This window comes from Daldinia caldariorum, assembly GCF_022478825.1.
Source record: "Daldinia caldariorum strain CBS 122874 unplaced genomic scaffold F4812scaffold_18, whole genome shotgun sequence".
In the NCBI taxonomy this organism is placed as follows: Eukaryota; Fungi; Ascomycota; class Sordariomycetes; order Xylariales; family Hypoxylaceae; genus Daldinia; species Daldinia caldariorum.
Genome location: NW_025953054.1, coordinates 166,598 through 186,269, shown reverse-complemented (window position 1 = coordinate 186,269; position 19,672 = coordinate 166,598). Strand labels below are relative to the sequence as shown.

At 47.2% G+C, this 19,672-nt stretch overlaps 5 protein-coding genes across 5 annotated transcripts; 2 read left to right on the top strand and 3 right to left on the bottom strand.

The window, feature by feature from the left end:
• Positions 1-967: 967 nt before the first annotated feature.
• Positions 968-5,502, bottom strand: F4812DRAFT_150636 (uncharacterized protein). Its single transcript, XM_047929713.1, has 4 exons — positions 5,288-5,502; positions 5,083-5,200; positions 2,116-5,012; positions 968-2,067 (listed from the first exon to the last, which is right to left on the bottom strand). Exons 1-4 carry the CDS (start codon positions 5,291-5,293, stop codon positions 1,447-1,449), a joined length of 3,642 nt encoding a protein of 1,213 aa, XP_047787001.1. The 5' UTR covers positions 5,294-5,502; the 3' UTR covers positions 968-1,446.
• A 321-nt stretch (positions 5,503-5,823) lies between these two features.
• F4812DRAFT_150631 (rRNA processing/ribosome biogenesis-domain-containing protein) lies at positions 5,824-8,706 on the top strand. Its single transcript, XM_047929712.1, has 2 exons — positions 5,824-6,449; positions 6,501-8,706. Exons 1-2 carry the CDS (start codon positions 6,105-6,107, stop codon positions 8,475-8,477), a joined length of 2,322 nt encoding a protein of 773 aa, XP_047787000.1. The 5' UTR covers positions 5,824-6,104; the 3' UTR covers positions 8,478-8,706.
• Positions 8,707-9,772: 1,066 nt separating this feature from the next.
• On the bottom strand, positions 9,773-10,675 carry F4812DRAFT_462396 (uncharacterized protein; the record flags this gene model as incomplete). Its single annotated transcript, XM_047938038.1, has 1 exon — positions 9,773-10,675. The coding sequence occupies one exon, from the start codon at positions 10,673-10,675 to the stop codon at positions 9,773-9,775; it is 903 nt and encodes a 300-aa protein (XP_047786999.1).
• Positions 10,676-12,570: 1,895 nt separating this feature from the next.
• On the top strand, positions 12,571-14,294 carry F4812DRAFT_441593 (glycoside hydrolase family 16 protein). Its single transcript, XM_047935249.1, has 2 exons — positions 12,571-13,780; positions 13,959-14,294. The coding sequence occupies exons 1-2, from the start codon at positions 12,924-12,926 to the stop codon at positions 14,251-14,253; spliced, it is 1,152 nt and encodes a 383-aa protein (XP_047786998.1). The 5' UTR covers positions 12,571-12,923; the 3' UTR covers positions 14,254-14,294.
• Positions 14,295-14,863: 569 nt separating this feature from the next.
• On the bottom strand, positions 14,864-18,351 carry F4812DRAFT_150467 (long-chain fatty alcohol dehydrogenase). Its single transcript, XM_047929711.1, has 7 exons — positions 17,604-18,351; positions 17,020-17,543; positions 16,771-16,890; positions 16,193-16,629; positions 16,046-16,130; positions 15,899-15,984; positions 14,864-15,840 (listed from the first exon to the last, which is right to left on the bottom strand). The coding sequence occupies exons 1-7, from the start codon at positions 17,972-17,974 to the stop codon at positions 15,169-15,171; spliced, it is 2,295 nt and encodes a 764-aa protein (XP_047786997.1). The 5' UTR covers positions 17,975-18,351; the 3' UTR covers positions 14,864-15,168.
• Positions 18,352-19,672: the final 1,321 nt, after the last annotated feature.

Genomic DNA, 19,672 nt, shown 5'->3' with positions numbered 1-19,672 from the left:
AGTAATGAGATGAAGATAAGTGCTGTTATGCTGAGAAACATAAACACTTGTTCGAGGGAGGTAAACCGGCTTCTTATAGACAAGAAGCCAGGCCCTTGGACGGGTAGCGTCCAATCTATCCCCTTCGCAATACTATACCAGTTTACAAAAAAAAAAAAAAACATTTGAGTTTACTATTGACGACAACGATATGCCGTCCCGAGGGTGAGTGTAGGGGCGGGGGCTAGGCCAGATGTGAGTCTACCACTTCTCGTTCGCACAAATATGACGCGACTTCGCGCAAAGCCCTCAAAGTCAATGATGAAATGAGGAGTCTAAATATAATATCCCCCTATGTCATTCTCGGAGGCGCTATGGAGCGTCCATACTATGTAGGTACTGTATGTAAGGTAAGGACCTAAGTTAATAAGTCAGTGTTGCATACTGTTTTGTTTTTCCACTCCCGCACTAAATCGACCCAGTCGTTCGTCACCATTCCAAGTGGCAAGGGGGAAGCCAAGGCAAAAAACCCTACCAGGAACCGCCCAGAATAGCGGATTGCTTGGTTAGTTGCCCGCCCGCGACGGCGTTAAAGAAAAGAAGTTCGACGGCCGCGCGCTATGAGACTTCGGTCCCATCCATTATTAATCATCTTCCGCGACATCCGTCCCGAAGCTTATTATACTTGATATTATCATCTGGAATATGTCTTTGGTATGGAACAAGGAGTCTCCCGGTAATGGAAAACTCAAAAATATCGATCCGTATTCTTGTTCAACTAGAGTTAAATCGTATCCAGAGAGTTGGGCTCGTGTATGGGTCACCTTTCTTTCTGCCGGGTCGGGCCATGACGTGAATATGAGGCGGTTCGATTCAGGAGTAGTAGACATATGGTTATTTGGTTAAGATTAAGCTTCAAAGCCAGCCCGTTCTTACCGCTCCATTCCAATGGGATCTGAGGGCTAGAAGCTATGATTCTGGTTTAGGGTCATTGATTCCAAGCTCTGTATTGCTTCTTTTGAGCCTTGGCATGTCGACATGAACCCTATCATTATACCATCGTATTTATTAGCTCGTAATTATCGAGTAAGAACAAAACTTCGAGCGTAATACTCTTGATTCACAAGGATTCCATCTTTGACCAGGGAACAACTTTTGAATTGAGTCTATATATCATTAGTATTTCTAGGTAAGCACGCAAAATACGCCACGAAAGGGTATCAATCCTGGTCTGGAGGCGAAGAGCCGTATGAATGAATATGTTGTGTTAAAGCAGCCAAAAAAGATCACGCGAACTGAAATGACATCAACAACGTAGGTAGGTAAAAGTAAGTAACGCTGGTGCACACCACTATCTCCGTCGAATTCCATTTGGTCGCCAATTTTGTTTACATGTCTATGCGCCGTCCGTCTATCGAATAAATAATCGTCGTTTTGGTGACGTGTTGGTCTTGCTGTTCCGATTGCCTATAGCACGTAGCCATTGGCACTAACACAATTCCACTCACGTACACCCATTCCCTCTTCGAGTTCAATACACCACCAAAGTACCTCTTTGGCCTTATCTAGCTGCCCGCTGTCTTCGTGTGCTCTGGCCAAGGCAAACCAGGCATCGGAGTAATTCCATCCTGTGCCCAATTTAGTGAGTCCTGACAATAGCCCGTAGGCTCTGTCTCGGGCAGCAAGTCGATCGACAAGAGGTAAGGAAACGGCTTTATAAGGGGCTGGGAGCTCCTCTATTGAAGGACCGTCTGATTCAACAGCAGCTGATTTATCAGACAGTGGACCTAGGGTATCAATTACGCTACCTCCAAGCCCTAGTGGCGTTGATGGCAGTGTTGGAACGTCCACTACTGTATGAGGTTTCGGAGGAGGATGGTCGGTTGATATGAGATTTGTTTCCTGGCCGTCTGGCAGGACGATGCTGGGGACTGCAGGCGGTGGCAAAAGTGCTTCGCTGTATATGTCCAGGAGGATATTGGACAATCCAACAATCGCTGAAGGGTGGTCTGGGTAGTGCATAAGAGCTTCTTCAAAGTAGTCCCTCGCTACGTAAGGGGCGCCCTCGGAGAGTGCGAGATAGCCCGACTATATTCTGTTAGTACATATCATTTTAGGATGTATTTGATTTCATACCTCGCTCAGAACATCACCCCAAAGCTCTTCGACGGATCTCTTCCTACCCCAGCCAGGATCTCGTAGCGCCGTAGCGCCACTAGCATCCTTGGCGACATCAGCTTCTAAGCCGTCTACTAGTTTCCTCGCCTCACCAATAGCACCTTTGGCATCACCGTACATTTTAGCACGACGGTAAAACGCACCAATCATTAACCATACTTTGACAAGTATGGTCTGCCTTTGTCGTTTGACTTGCTCTTTCGAAAACTGTACAATGGGTAGCGGGTTGGGCGGCGAAAGCGAATCGAGAACTAAACTATCAGATCCATTTACAGAGCCGCGGGTTGACGAGGCGGTAGAATTGAATCGAGATAGACCTCGACCTTTAGAAAATGACTGCTGCCTGGATATGTCATTTGTGCTATCCGACGCGAAGAAATCCACTGGTTCTTGTGTCGTCCCTTCCGGCATCTGTGCGTAGAAGTCCTCACCATCTACAATAGTTGGAGGACGAGGTGGAGCTGAGCTACTAGAGGCTCGCCGCGGTCGGGCACTCGGTTCTCGTTTTTTCAAGCTGTTCCTCCTTGTTGAATCGCTACGTCCACGAACGCTTGACGATCTTCTAGACCGCCGGCCCTCGGTAGTCTCGCCATTCTCTTTGGTGACATGTATGGAGGGAGTTGCGGCGGCAGTGGCGTCAATGGGCGCCTGCGTAGTTTGAGGCCTCTCCGGTAGGGTGGTGGGCGCGTCGCTTTCGGCAGCAGTGGTGGTTTTGAGATTGCGGGATGCTCTCTCAGGCCTGTTACCAAAGATGCTACCACGTATGCTCTTGATTGTACCGGCCGAACTTTTCGGGACTTCCATTGTCGCCTTATGAGTTGTAGCCGGCGCCTTTGGTTGAGAGTCTCCAAATAATCTCGTGTACAGGACCAATAATTCATGGCTTGCATTTACTGCGACCTCTGGTCCTTCCAATAGTTCTAGAATAGCAAGTTGTGTCATCTTTACTTCAATCATGCCCTCTTTCTCGAGATCATCCATTTCGTCGACGAGCCCTCTTGATTGATTCTTCTCGTTGCGAGCTTCCACCTCGTTAAGATGTTCGCTTCGGAACGCACCTTGAAGATTCTGCGAGCCAAATAGGACCGCCGGGTCGTCAAATTGCTCAAAGGCACCCTCGCAAGCCCTGGCAGCCATTATGAAGTCCTGTCTAGCACTTAGAAGAAGCGCGAGGAGGTGCCATAGGGGTATCAATGAGCGTTCCCGCCAATATGATCCAAACCCAACGGACTGACCTGCTGTCTTCCCACTAGACATGAGTGCGGCTCTAACGATATCAATAGCTGCCGTCAACTCTCGCTGCTCGGCCAGTAATAGACCGAGGGTAAATAGGGTTCTGATATCTGTCGGGTTTCCATTCTCGGGCGATAGGGATTTCTGGAAGCTTCGTATGGCTTTGGTTTGAGTTTCCGTACGAATAGGAGCGTCAAATGTTGCTCTAGCCCACTGTGCTTGTGAAATACCGATAGCCTGCCACGCTAAGGCATACACTTGAGACGATATTCTTGGATGTAATATGACACCATCTCCATCCTCCTCATGTAGCGTTGTGATATTATCTTGTGTCCTAGGAAGCGGCGTTGGCAGCTTCTGCAGCATTCCTTCTAGTTCAGCTCCTAACCCATGTGCTTTCTCCGCAGCATCTTTGAAACCATACTTGCAGAGAGCTGTTATTGCCTGGGAAACGGTCTCGAGGACCGTGGCGTCGTCATCAAGACTCGGCTCCGGATGGCCCGTTTTGTCAACGCGAGCTTTCCCCTTTTTAACAATTTCTAGGTAGGAATCGAAAGCGTGGAAGGCCAGATCAAATTCCGCGACTGAAAGGTGAACGGTGAATAGATACCGTAGTATAGCTGTAGAGTGGAACGTTTTTGTGGCGGCTCGATAGAGGATATCCAAAACCCCCCGACTAAGAGCTTCCTTACCGCCAGGTCCGAGGTCTTGTTCGTTCCAATCACGCCCACTAAGTACACTCCAGTTTTTCATCACAGTCGCGACGAAGTCTTCTACTTCTTCTCTTTGTTCTTCGGCTCGTGGGAAGGAGGTTTCGCTAAGAAGAAAACCTTCGTAGGCTACTTCGACTTTCTTTAACTCGGTTCGAAGCTGGTTTCTAGCTGATGCCTCGTTGGTGACGTCTACGGAACCCGTCGGGAACGGCAAATCTTGCTGCAAGATACCTGAAATAGCAGCATAATATTCGTTCCATACTCTCCTTCTAGGTACGGCACCACGAAAGCCATAGCCACCGGCGAGAGAAGCGCCTTGGGCTTTGACCACCTCCCAGTATTTCGCCCAGGAGCGGAACGGGGCTAATGAATTGGGATCTTCGAGGGTCTTCTCGCCTTTTTCCAGAGCCTGAGCTTGTAGCATACAAAATTCCGTTAAGAAAAGTTCGGACCAGAATCGCAGCTGTTTCCGTCCTTTCTGTTCCAGCCACACATGTGATAAGGAAGTCAATGCTGATTCGAAAACAGCTAGTGCCTCAATTCTCTGGTCATTTCGTGCGAGGCAATTGGCCTTCAGATATGCAGCTTTAAGGGCGCACACCCATGACCACTCGGAAATGTTACCGGGTTGACCAAGCTGGGCTAACTCGCTTTCTGGATCATCTGGCAACTTCAAGGAAGCGGTGTCATATTCCCCAACGGTCCAATAAAGCCAGCCAATGCATACTTGGGCTTGGTATTTGTCTTCGAGGTAAGTTGCCTCGACGTCGATCGCACCTAGTAATCTAGGTACCAGCTGAGAAACATCGAGATCGGCGGCAGAGACGGCGGTGGTAGGTCTCGACTCGGATTTTTGCTTCTGGGAAGCTTTAATGATAGCATGCTCTGTCTCGGCAGTCGTTGTGAGGCCTGTGAATATGACATTATATGTTAGACGAGTTTCCAGGTAAGAAAGATAAGAAGGGTAGTAAAGTCGTACATAATCTATCGGTGGCATGTTTGCGGACCTTACGCACGAGTTCTGGCACATCGTCCCATTTCCCTTCGCACCTCGCCTCCTCCAGCCGTGCTACGTATTGCGCTACCTTGACCAATTTCTATAAGACCTTTAGATGAGCAACTTGTATTATGACAGCTAAGGGATAGGGGGGGGGGGATAAGAGAGAATAGGAGAGGAGACCAACACTCATCCTGACGATTCGAGGTCGAAGCAAACGCGGTATCGATCAATAGAACTCTCGTATATCATATCGGCCTAGTTAGTGTAAATTATTGTACATTGCCGGTGTCACACATCTGTAGATATCATATGGGCTCGGGGTTGTTGGTTTTAAAACTTTAAGGTCCAGGGGTCAGGATGGTTAGGAGGTACTGAGTGCCGGTATGTTAGTATGTAGATGGACTGAATTAGGTACGTGCCCTGCATCGTCGCCGCCAAGCTGCCAAGTAAATTAAACATTTCTTGGCACGGCAAAGGGGAGATATGTCATGACCCTGTTAGAAGAAAAATCGATTCACTTCTCGAGTTTGATTCGTTATGGCTTCCAGTTTATGCAACTAAAAGGTACCTACCCTAGGTACTTATATTGCGGGTCATAGGAGGTACCTACCTCTTACCTAAGGTAGGACGGCCATGCGAGCCCCGCTAAAAAGTTTATCGATAAGAGAAAAAGTTCATGAAGCTTCAAATGAAAAGTTCAAGTAAATAATTCCATCTTATTATACATATATTTAACAACCAATGAGTGATCATTCATTCAAGCGGCTCTTTGGCTATACACTTTCTATCCAATAGGAAAGTTACAGTCGTACGGAATCTGTATAGTAGCCCAAGCTCATACGACAAGTGAAACACACGCGCAACGGCTGAAAGCTATAAGCTTATTGAGAAAGCTGCATGACACAAATACGAATGGCTACCAATTGTCTTTAACTCTCTCCCGATATCATACGTATCCTGAAGAGATAGTAGCCAAGTCTTCAAAGAGGCTATCCCTGATCATGGCTTTTTCCGCACTTCCTCCGGAACTACGCAGTCTCTGCCGGAGATTGACGGCAACTAAAGCAGAACAACTTCCAGCTCTACTACCTTCTCTGCTTAGAGATCTGTTACGTTGTAAAGAACCACTTTCAAGGCCACATGAGGCGAAGGCTTCTGATGGTTCTTCCGAGGCGACGGTGCTCGTACATAAGTTGAAGACTCAGATATCTACGCTTCTTAACAGTAGAACCACCCAGGGTCGCTTCGTTGGAGTGGCGCTGGTAAAAGTTGCGATAGAAACTGGGGGCTGGGAATGTCTTCGAACATCCGAGCCATGGATCAGGGGACTTCTATCTATCCTTCAAGTAAGTTTCTATACCTCACATTATTAGTAAAAGTCGCTCACAAAAAAATAGAGGAAAGACCCCGTAGTCATTAAGGATCTCTGTGTGGTAACCTTAGTGAAGATATACACTCTAATGCATGCCTACCCAACCTTGGTACGGGAGATTGTTACACCTACACTTCCTACATTTGGAACAGCATGCCTCCAGATCTTAAAACCACCTGCGACTAGCAAAGCTGCCAAAGCACCTAATAGCCTCATCGAGGCTATATTTGAGGGCTTCTCGGCTATAATCCCATTATACCCTACTACCCTGCGTCAGTTTACGTCCAAGCTTAGGGTCGAGCTACGAACGTATATCGCCCCGACTATCTCGGAAGGCACAATAGTTCCAGCGTCCCTACAGAAAAGCAGCAGGCGTCTCGCCATCAGGCTACATATGACGGCTGTAAAGGGCGGAGACTCAACCGAATGGTCGAAAAATTTAGATACGCTGATCACTACGTTTCATTCTACAGCCGACCAGGTCTTCCGGGCAGTCCAAGAGAACTGGGAATCCGTATCAGGTCAACCATCGGAATCTACTCTACAAAAGATAGACTTTAACAAAGATCCTCAGGGCGGTGGCGACGGTCCAGATCAACTACCCTCTTGGACAGGTATCTATGCGGGAAGTGAAAGGTTACTCGGTCTCCTAGATTTCATCTCTGAATATCTACGATGCTTCACAAAGACGACGGTTACTATTCCAGTTAGTGCAATAGTTGACGTAGTTACGAGGATATCCTCAATCATGCCACCAGTTCCAGGGAAGGAGAAATCCGCGTCAGTCCAGATGAACCCGGCCGTTGGCAGAGAAGAGAAAGATGAATTATGGGCAGTGTTCCCAGATATTCAATTTGCTGCTATGAGGTTACTATTTACTACGGCGCAACGACTGGGAAGGAATTTCCTACCGCTAGCCCAGATATCACTTGAACAGCTACTGCGAATGTTTGAGTCTAGCTACCGTCTACCCGAAATTAGGACTATATCGTTCCTTTTAACCAAAGAGATCCTCCAGCTTTGCGGGCCTACGATGGAGAAACTTACCGTCGAGGGTTTAAGCCTTATCATTAAAGCGTGCTGTCGCGACCTTTTAGGATCCGGTGGTCACCTCAAGCATCCTAAGCAGCCAGCTTCATCTGCTCAGAATGGTCTGAAATCTAAATCTGCTAGTCAAAATGCCGACGCTTTTCTCGGTAACAGCGCTGAGGATGAATCCATATCTGCCTCTTTAAGTGCAGAGCATATCTCAGCAGCAACAGCACTTTTGACTACTCTTTTTAGCCATGTGCCTCAACAGCATCTTCCTTCTTCGTTACGGGCTCATATGCTTAAGACGGCTGTCCTATGTCGAATAAAAGATGCGCAGATAGCAAGCGTTCTCCATCCGGTGCGAGACAAGAGTGGCAGAACGCCAGCCGTAATTTTGCCTTATCTTATCCAACAATTCCCGCGTGATGAAAGCGTGGAAGTACTACGCTTTAACTTTCGACCTATAGCGACAGGACCTAGGAATGATAACATGGACATTGACGAAACACCAATTGAAGACGCCTCGGAAGATGAGTCTCCAATGGACGGCGTCTCCTTCGGTCGACAAATTGAGGCTTCCGTCCCTGACTTGGCAGATCATACCCCTGCCGAAATCGTCGAAACATCTGCGAAAGCTCAAAACTTTTTCCTTCCCAAAAGACTGGTAGAGACAATCCTCAAATCTGAAGAGGAACGTACCACTGTTGTACAACCGCTGCCAGCCAACTCGCTCAAGCGGAAGAGCGAAGAGGCTGATGTTGCTATCTCGAAACGGGTTGAGATTGACACGACCACAACCACAACTATCAGCACCTCTATGCCGGCAGCTGTTAATGCGCCGAGCCAGGCTCACGTGGGGGTAGAAGACGAGGATGATAGCAGCAGCGATAACGAAAGTGTACACTTGAACATGGAACTCGATGCGGATGACGATGACGACGACGAAGAGTACGGAGCAGAGGAGCCTTAAGATGCGGCGAATAGGAGGTTAACCCAAGTGCAAGCTTGTCATATGAAACGTCGCACTCGGCAACTTGGCGAGCACGTTGCCTGGTTCCGGATAAAAAGATCTCACATGGCCGTTTACGCACAGATCTACATGGGGAGGACATGGAATCGGAGTAGGTAGGCCACATTCAGGTAGATAATAAATATTAATTACCTTATCACGCAATAGACACACACAGCCAGGTAAAGACCACGTAGGCCTGTATACTGAAGTCGCTTTTTTTTTTCGTGGGGGTTGCGCACGCGAGCTAGTGACCAAGTCGTATATCGCTTGATATAAAAGTCTTGAGACGTAGTATTGTGAACGAGATTACAGGTCGATCAAGAAGCAGTTATCAAACTTAAATTATAGGATAGATAGATCATCTGTACGGAGCTCCATTCACACAGCCATGTTATTCCGCAACGAATTAGGAATAGAGGACATCACATCAACTTAATAGAGACCGGCCATACGGCAATAAACCCAAAACAGGGTCAAATGATTTCGAAACCTTGTAGCAAATAGAACCATAGCCGACAAGGTTTCCGCCGGATTACGACAGGCGGTATACTCGGTGTGTCAGGTGGATTAGATGGAAACATAGATTGAAGCATCGGGAGGAAGACGGCTTCACTCGGGAGACGAGATTAAAGTGTAGATAGATTACCTTAGGTTAGGGAGGTAATATTGTATGCCATGAAACTATTTATCATTTGGGGGGGTATATAATCCGAAAACAAGAAAAAAAGAAACATATGACAAGAGGGTTAGAGGTAGTGAGTAGAGGTACCTACCTACCTAAGGTAGGTAGGTTAGGTTAGGTTAGGTTGGATAGTTGTCACTTTGTCCAAGCTCGTTTTAAGACCACTCGCGATCCAGAACAAACAAAATAAAGTGCACGATCTTATCCTATCACTTCCCCATTCTCTCTTTCAAGCCAATGCAATGCAGGCCATCCACGCTTCCCCCACCCCCAATATGCTACGCAAGACGATGGTGGTCCCTGGCAGGCAGATAGGTAGGTAGGTAGGTAGGTAGGTAGGTTGGTCCATTTGCTCTTCGCGTGACCCCTATATATGCAAACCCGTATGCACCAACGCCGTGTATGTAACCTCGATGCACCACCATGCAGCTATCCGTCCTCTACCCTCCCTCTTTCCTAGGTAGTATCGGTTTCCAAGCCATATAAGCATGTAGATTAGGTTAGGTAGGTGTGTAAGTACCTAGGCAGTAGCGCACGCATACTTTTCTAACAAAAAAAGAAAAATAATTAATTAATCTCTCAGCCACGCGCGCCTCTTCTCCTCCTTCCGGGCGCGGCGCTTCTCCTTGAACTGCTTGAGCTCGGCCTTGGTGGGCTTCTTGCCGGCGCGCTCGGCCTTGAGGCTGCGGCCGTCGTGGGAGTTGGCGGCGGCGTCGACGTCGAAGAACGCGTTCATCTGCCGCCGCGACTTGGCCTCGTCGTTGTGGTTGTCCGGGTTCTGCTCCCCGCCCTGCCACCGCCCCGTGAACCGGTTGAACGTGCCGATGGCCGCGTACGGATCCACCATTCCTATCTGCTGGTCCAGGCCGCCGCTACCTTCGTAGCCCTCCCCCTGCCGCGCGTACCACGCGTTCGGGTCGTAGTCCCCGTGGATCGCAGGATTGTAGCCTCCAGCGGGTGGTCGCTCGTTTTTCGGGGGCTCGGCAACGGCGACGGCGACAGCAGCGGCTTGCGCTCGCGACGTCGGGTCCGCGGCCGAGACCGAGTTTTTATTATTGGCTAGCCGAGGGTTTTCCCACGTGGTCTCATTGGTGAATCGGTTGTGAAAGAAGTACGCCTGGCTCGTCGCGTCCCAATGGAAGTCCCAGCCGTCGTCTTCGGTCGCAGGAGGCGGTGGTTCGTTCGGTAGCGGAGGAGCAGCAACAGCAGCAGTGCTTTCCTCGGCGACGGGTGAGGCCTCGCCGGATTCCCGCGATTGGGACGACGTTGTCGATGAGGAGGAGGAGGAGGAGGAGGAATCATTAGGCGAGGCTTTGCTTCCGCGCTCGGGAGATGGAGGTGCGGCAGGATCGCCGTGATTTGCGTCTTGAGACTTCGGTTGAGCGTCGGACAGGGGTTCCGGCAATGCGCTGGTATCCTTGGGCTGATCAGCAGCCACTTCGGACGAGCGAGGTGACGTCGGCGAAGCTGACATGGTCTTCTGATTTGTTTTTTTCTTGATTCCCCTTGTCGCGACCTTGATATTTTCTTTTAACTATTTTTAATCCCTTTTCTATTGAACAAAATGTTATTATAAGCGGCTAAACGACTTAGTCGATGAAGAGAAGTCGAAAAGGATACATTCTGACTAAGTAGTCACGACAATCGCGGCTGTTTTTGAATTTTTGCAAGGGGGGTTACCGTAATTGAGGTGATTCTGAGACGAGACCAAGTACAAAATAGGTGATAGCGAGTTGATGTCGATGCATCATCGAAGCTCCTTAGATTTTAGTACGAGCCTTCTGGAATTCTCTTATCGGTTATCGGAAAAGGGAAAATCTTCGGATGAACGGTACAGGGATTAAAGTAGGTACTACCTAGCTGCCTAGATAATTACCTAATATAAGAGTACCTTGTACCTCAGGTTGGCGTCAGCTAGACGTGCCGCGCTGCCGCGCTGCCGCTGCTGGTACCTAGGTACTTAGTGTATCATTTTGTTAGGGTGGATTTATGCAGGCATCAGGGCAAAAGACAAACTCAATTTCTAAAAAGGCTTGACATACAAAATTTACCTTGGACAACTTCAACTTCAAATAAAGAATCTTTCACGTAAACATAACTCTTACTTAGGTACCTAACCCTACCTAAGGTACTTCAAATAATATTAACTATGCGCTTTTTACAAGTATTAGCAAGGCGGCCAAGAACAGCCACATCCTTGCAAACCATCTTTTCAGCTCGCCTTTGTTTTTCCCGTACACGACAGAACCCAAAGTGGCTTGAGTTCTTGATGGGCGCAATATAACAGGATCGGTTAATTTAACCATATATGCTGTACAACACAACTATACCTACAATACAGTTAGACATGCATCCCTCACATGAGGAAATAGGGCCTCCCACTCCACTTCGGCGCTCTAGATTCTTCAAATTTTCTGACGAATGAAGAACACTCGACCCCTAATGATGAGTGTAACCTGTTCTTCTGTTCGTCCGTCCCTTTCAGATCCGAAAATGATCTTCCTTTAGAGGACTCTTCTCTTCGTCTTTAACTTTACGGTTGACCAAAATGCTACGCTAAGAATCGATTAAAAATGGTTCCACGGCCAAGAATAACGGAATATCGTAGGTGCAAGTACATAAGCTGGGTACTACCTAGGTAGCTCACAGCAACCAATACGACTTGATATCCTCCTATAATACTACCTACCTAGTCACCTGGTAAACTTGTCTCGTCGTATGCGGATCCACGACCAGCCCAGCGATTGCGCGTTTCTCATTCTTTTGAGTTTCTTACCTTTTCTTATCCCACAGCCTCAAGCATATCTTGACAGGAGGTTATCAAAGTTACCAAACTTCTCTCTACCTACTATTCGTTAACTATATCTACCTCCTACCTACCTAGGTACTATGGAATGTCCCTACCTACCTACCTAGGTAAGGTACCTACGCAAGCAAAGTTAGACTTCACTTAGAGTTTAACCTCGACATACGTAATTTCGCCTTATCCCTCTCATGACTCCGGTGCCATGGAGTGATACCTAGTTTCGAATCACCATCATTCCGACTCAGCTAGTGACTTCTGTTTTCTTTATGACATATCGCGGCTGAACTTTGATTTTTTATTTAAAAAATTATAAAAAAATACAAACAGCACTTCTCCAACACGCCCGCAGCGTTACATTCGCACCTTTTATCCAACAGTGGGATCAAGCCGATATTATCCAGACATACGTAGGCTACCTAGATTCAACTTGGCCACAAGTATCAACAGGTATTGAAGTCTTAAGTGTTGCATTGATAGCGTATGTCACTGATCCAGCATTCCTTCCCCCCCCCCCCCAATCTGGTCCCCTGTAACATTGCGTCCATTCTCACACCATCGATCAGGGCCACCCATCCATATTTCGGCACTGAGGAACGCACTCGAAAGCCTTAGGTGACCTCGTTCCTGTGTTGGTATCTTAGCCTATGCATTCAAGGAGGGACGAACTGATTATTATTTCTATCTTGCGTATTCTTCTCCTTTGGCTCAACTTCTCTTGCTTCTCTCTCATATACGAAATTTCCACTACACGTAATCTTGAAGATCCCCAGTCTCGAGGCAAGGCTAGCTTTTCTTAAGTCGGCGTAAATTACACGCGAATTTTGGATATTGTTGCGCCGAGTAAGTTGGATAAGCTACAACTGGGTTATATATATACATATATATTCATAGGTGGATTTAGAACGAGGACGTCGTGATGGTTTACTCAAGATTCTCCCGGCTACTTGTGGTCGTCTTCGGCTTGGCACCGTTATCCCTTGCCGCTTTCCAGGAAGTCAGCAATGACCAATGCAATTGCTTTCTCACAAACGGAAGCAGAGCAGACTTCTTCACGACCCATAAATTCTTTGACTACCGGGAGAAAACCAAATATGCTTCCGTGCCGAGCCTCATCGATGATCCCGATGATAGCAGTGACGCCGGCCCGGTCAACGACTACTTCTATTCCAAGGAGTGGGCTGATAGTTGGTCGATACAAAATTGGACCAACGTAGGCTCGTTCCCTAGCAACGTGAGCGACGCGACGGCGTTAATGGTCAATTCGCGCAATAACGTCTATTTTGAAAAGAACAACGATGAGAATGCCGACTCGAGCACGTTCCTAACAATGAGGACGGCACGGTTGGATAATTTTCAGACGGCGTCTGAGTTTGAGTCAACAATTGAAAACTATCACTACCTATCGGTTAGAATGTACGCCAGGACGATTGGCGCGCCTGGTGCAATCACCGCAATATTTACTTACAAAGAAATCGCCAACAATAGCGATCTTGCAACAGTCCAAGAGTCAGATTTGGAAATCAGAACAATTGATCCTTCCAATCGCATCCAATATACAAACCAGCCATCCTACTCCGCCATGGGCCCAGATGTCCAGGAAACAACTAAGAACGTTACGATTCCACAGGAGAGAGACTGGACAAACTGGGCAGTCTATCGAATGGATTGGAGCCCCGAAGCTACCACTTGGTACATCAACGGTGATGAGGTCGCCTCGATTTCCTTCCAGACGCCCCGCGATCCGAGCCTTCTCGTCCTCAATGCATGGTCAGAGTACGTATTTTCAAGATTCAATACCCCTTTACTCTCTTTTTTAAACATAATCCCCCCCTCCCCCCTCTTTCCTCCTCCCAGAGGCCAAATTTATCAATTTGGTGGCTCCCATAAGCTGGGACTTTAAAAAGTGAACACCTCAGATTTGTTACAAGAAGTAGTTACTAACGCTACACAGTGGCGGATCCTGGTCAGGAAACATGAGCGTAGGCGAGGCGGCCTACCTTCAGATCCAATGGATCGACATCGTCTACAACATAACCGACTCTTCGGATTCGAACGACACAACCGACTCTCAGAACTCGAAGAGAGACGAGCAATCCTGCATCAACATCTGCAGCATCGACGAGACGGATAAGATAGGCACCCAGGTATTACTGACAGGCGGCGCTTCGAGCATCCTAGGCAACATGGGAAGCTACGCCGGCATCATCTCCTGGGTCTGTGTATTGTCTATGGTTACGACCTTCTGATAGATGGGGAGGTGTAGTTGGTGGGGTATATGGAATAGGGGGCGGGGAGAGGGGGTTAAAAAAAACCTATCGGGGGCTTTACAATTGTCTTTTATATTAAAGTTTACGATAGACATTGTTTTCACGTTTAGAATGCAAGGCAACTAACAAACACTACATAGTAACTTGTTTACGCATCGGGAATACACAGCCGATATTTACACTCTTCATATCGAGGGTTTCGCTCTTAAACTAAGAGCTTTCTATTTCTTCAAGTTCCATGTTCGTAATCACATACTATTCACGTACTACTATATAGTCCCAGGTAAAGAGTACCTACCGGAAGGGGGGGATGGGAGGAGGAGAGAGGTTAGGTACTTCGAGTGGTCTATATTGAGAAAAAAAAAAAAAAAAAAAAAAGAACCCCCCCCGCCCCCCTCCCCTTCTTTTTTTTTCGATTACAAGCGTTGTTCCTCCAAGGAGGATAGTGGGCATTAAGAGCTGAGACTCCATGAAGGATGACTTATTGGGAAATACCTAACCTAACCAACCTTAGGTACCTACCTTTTCAGAAAAGGTACCGTGGAGCAAAGCTCGAACCGTTTATAGAGTGTTTCGAGGAGCAACCGATGTGAAAGTATAGGTACCTAACTAGGAGTTCCTTACGACATGAAAAGATTTTCTCTTAATAAGGAGGCCGATTGCTAACGTTGGACATACGCAAAAAGTAAATGATGGCATTATTTCATATAGAAGCTGGAAAGGAGACGATTGAGTTGTTTCCGCCTCGGGGAACATTTAGTTACAATCTGTTTGGCCGCCAAATATGACAGATATATGTGGTTCTGGTCCTCCCACCAGAGGTCGTATAGGTACCTCAAGTAACCCACATAGGTACAGGTTAGGTAGACCTAGGTTAGGTACCGGGTATCTATCTCACAACGCGGCACGAATGTACTCCTCTCTTACCAGATCCTTCGACAGGCGCCTAGCGATCCAGTCCGCAATAGCCATGTTGGTAACCATGGGGTTTACGCCCGCCGCCGTCGGGAACACGCTCGCGTCCGCTACGTACAAGCCCCGCGCTTCCCAGACCCGGCCCTCGGGATCGACCACGCCACGAGCCGGGTGCGCGCTCATTCGGCACGTGCCCATCTGGTGAGCCGATGCGAACGCCGCGTCGGGGAAGTTAAGCCCGGCACGCTCGAGGTTTTTCAGCCAAGCGACGAAGTCCGGATCGTTGATCCCTTGGTCGATGTGATCATCCCCCTCATCTGGCGTGGTGGTGGTGGTGGAGGAGGAGGGGTTGGTTGGTTCGGATCGCCGCACGAAGGACGGTATGCTTTTGACAAAGGGCCAGATTTCGGTCGCGCCTTCGACGTAGCACAGTTTGGCCAGGGCGATTGTTCCGGTTAGTATGTGCTTACGGTCGAAAGCCGAGGGCGAATATTTGACGATGGGCCGTCCGTCGTTCGGATCTGGGTATACTCGGCCCGTGTCGCGGTCACGGGCCATGGAGATGAAACTGTTCATCTGCCGGGCACGTAGTACGTCTAACTTCCATTGCAACGCGTTCTGCCAGGGGTGTCCGTGCAGGAACATGTAAGGCTATGTTTAGCAGCATTAGTTGGTTGCTTGTGATGGAGTCGGTGTTGGTTCGTCTTACAATCATGCTAGTCGGCTCAAGTTTCACGCCGTGTCCTTTCCCGTCCAGATTCTCAAAGCTGCTGCAAACACTCGTCAAAATCCCCCCTGTATGGCGTTGTTAGTATCAATGTCGACCGATACCCATATATATGATATGCTTAGGTACCTTCCCAGCCTTTGATATCTTTGTCAAACGCGGCGTTTATTTGGCAAACCGGATGGAGGTAAAGATGTTTGCCGATATGAGGGTTCTAGTAATGAGTTAGATTGTATCATTCCCGAGGGATATTTTACGTGGTGTAATAGGCCTCACCCTTAATCCGCTTCTCATTAGTAACAGTGGACTGTTGAGTGTGCCACAAGATACAATAACTCTCTTCGCTCTTATTCGAACCTGCCTCTGGATCCTTTCAGACTCGGGCGTATGGACGTTCCCATCATTATCTCGTGATGTCCACGTTCCTAGCACACCAACCGCTGTCTTTAACCCACGAGTCTTATCAAAGAGTACTTCAGTTGCGTTGAAGCCTTCAATAAACTTCGCGCCCGCTCTTGCAGCAGCCGGAAGCCAGCTTACAGACGGGCCTTTCTTTTCGCCGGATCCGCAGCCGGTAGCACAATTGCCACAATAGTGTTCGGCGCCTCCAGTATTTTGAGGACATGGCTTCGCAGTCCAGCCCAATTTTTTTGATCCGTTAAGGATAACGTTTGCTCCATGGTTATGGCGTATATGCGCATCACTAACACCCACTAAAATAGCTGCGGTTAATACTGTAGCTCTCCATCTAAATATGCGTACGAAACCCCCACGTGTTCTCCCGCTTCCTGAATCTATTATATCCTGGCCTTGGAGAAGAAGCATCTATTTAGAAAATTAGAGACATAACTTACTATAGTCACAAACGCGATCTATGCAGCGTTGGAACTCTTGCGTGGTAAAGAAGTCTAGACCCTGGTCTGCCCACTCCTGTCGTACGAACCCCTGGAGATTTAGACTGACACTCCAGTTCACTATAACAAGTATATTAGTTTTAGTTATAGGCTGAAGAATTCAGAATGAAGGCATTGGTTTTGGGATGAAAAGTAATACTCATTCATCCCAAAAATGTCTTGATTTTCAGATGTGATAGTATCATTTACCTGTTCCACCTCCTCCCCAGCAACTGCCGGCGAGGATAGTCACGGAGCCGTCTACGGTCTGCATCGTGCCATTTCCTTCGTAAAGAAATCTAAGACCTGCTTCGATTTCCATCGGTAGCTTGGAAGGGGGGAAGTAATAGCCTTTATCGACAACAATTACCTTGTGCCCGGCCTCGGAAAGGACCTTGGCGCAGACTGCCCCTCCGCACCCTGAGCCGACGATTACGACGTCAGTATCAATTGTTTCTATCTCGGATCCAGCTTCGAATTGCATGAAGTCGAAGTCGAATGAGGGGCCGGGCTTATAGCCATCGGAAACCTCGGTGTAGCTGCTCAGCTCGCGAAACAAAGGATCTGTGTGAGCAAAGCAGACCCTGGCTATTCTAGTGATTGAATTCCCAATCAAGGGCCAGACGGTTATCCACGAGTGGTTCCATGCTTGAACTACTGATTCTCTGATGTGAATTGGTTGTTCGTGCAAAGGGGTGTAGTAGCCCGTTGCAGCCAGGCTCCCCAGACGAGTGCTTTCAACTTGTTAGCTAGACTAAGGTTTATATTTATCATGAGATAAGAGTATGCCTTACGCCATCATGTTAAGAATGGCACCGAGCTGTTTCCTATTACTATCTGGAACGCTTTCGAGTATGCGCTTAACTGCTTGTAAGAACCGCGGATTGTCCAGCGGGCGCGATTGGAGGTACTGCTGGAATTTCTCATAGTTTGGGGGATGTTTCATAGAATTCTTTATACGCTTATACGACTCTTCCAATTGGGACTTCGAGACTTGTAGGTGAAGCTTTTTATCCGTTGTGTTTGAGTCTGCAACAATCGATGGGACGACAGCATCGACTAGCGCAAGGAGAATTCGCCATTGCGCTTGAGAAAAATATGTATCTGGCTTCAGCTCAGGAAGTTGAGTGGGAATAGGCACAATAAGTTGATTGCTAGTAGCCATTATCAAAAGCGAAAAAAGAAGTGCGATTAATAATATAAGAATGACTCGAATTGTGTTGTAGTTCCCTATAGCTATTTTGAAGACATGTCGTTGAATCAGGAGGATATAAGTGTAAGTTCGTCTGTGCCTCTCTTACTTGCCTCGGTAATATGTACAACTCTCTTTTGAGTCTTATTGGTCAAAGTAACTAACATTGATCAATGAAGAATGTCAGCTGTGTGTAACAAGTCATTTAATCTCTGAATGGTCATGTTCCTTTGTGAAGTTCCAACGTGGCATACTCCTAGGTTCTACATAGTAGCTGAGTCTTACGTTAAGTAAGCTTTATAAATTGTACAACTCCTCAGCTCTCGCCTAATTGTGGGGTATGAGGCACAGCTACTGCTATCAAGGGTTAATAGCAGTCATCTGCTTTAGGTACCTAGGTACTTAACAGGGTCTTAGAAATCCGATAGAATGGTACCACCCTGTCCTCTGAAGAATTAGGAAAAGTCGGATACTTGAGCAGGGAATACCTACGTAACCTAAGATTAGACAGCTAGCTATGTCTGTATGTGCCAATCATCATCTTTTAACGGCGATTCAGCTGAAACAGTTTGCGAGTGTTGGTCACTAGTTTCGGGTAGATAAGCTGATCTAAGAATGAGTTGCTATCATTCTATAGTATTGTTCGATACCTATTTGTTGGTTGAAAAGACTTAACTAGAAGCACGTTTTAAAATATTATTTGCTGTGAAACGAAACCTGTTTGTTACACAAGAATAAACAAGAATAAGCAGAGAGGGAGAGAAGAAAAAAAAAAAGAGTAAGATTTACGATGCTGTAATAGGAACTACACTAGGTAGCCGAATACTACCGTGTTTGCCTTCCCGTCGCATGAGGATGTTTTATAGCCTTTTGAATGTTGCGTTCAGAATTTTTTTTGTTGGGAGAGGGGCAACCTGCAGTTTGGAGTTGTGCGTAAAACCCGCTACATTTATTTAATACCTATCTTAGATGCTTAGGTAGGTAGCAACTGCAAATCCAAGCGATTAGTTCTCTTGGTTAAATCGGGAGTATATACATGTGTACCTACCTAAGGTACCTAAGCTAAGGTACTCCATCGACTCTGTTACCTGATTGGGAGATTTGGTGGAAAAAGAAAGGATTGGTTGATAAGATCATAATGCGGGGGGTTACGCAATGAGGGGAAGGCGAGACTGTTGGTTTTGTTGGGAAGCGGATCTCGGAGCTTTAAGTCTCTTGATTGCCTACTTCAAAATGCGACGTAAAACGTTGTAGCACAACACTAGGTACTACGATAGGGTATACCTTAAGTGGGTAACAACCTACCTAGGTAGGTATTGTACCTTCTACCTAACTTGGTACCTTAGGTACCTATTATAGAGGGTTGAGGACCTCATTTTCTACCTTGTGAGTTATTGTGAGTTATCGGAGTTTATCATCTGCATCTTTTAAGGGCCACCAAATAAATGCAAATGCTGAGAATCCCACCATTTGAAGAATGACCTCACCCAGATAAGAAGCTGCTTACTATTATCTACATAACTTTGTGTAAATAAATATGATAGACTGTTCCCGTTGAGTTGTCGTAGGAAAAGAAAAGAAAAAGACAAAGTTTCTCGGGTTTTTCAATTCAAGTTGAAGAAATTCGGAGTGCGTCGAAATTGATTCGCTCGCGGTAATCCACAACGCCGG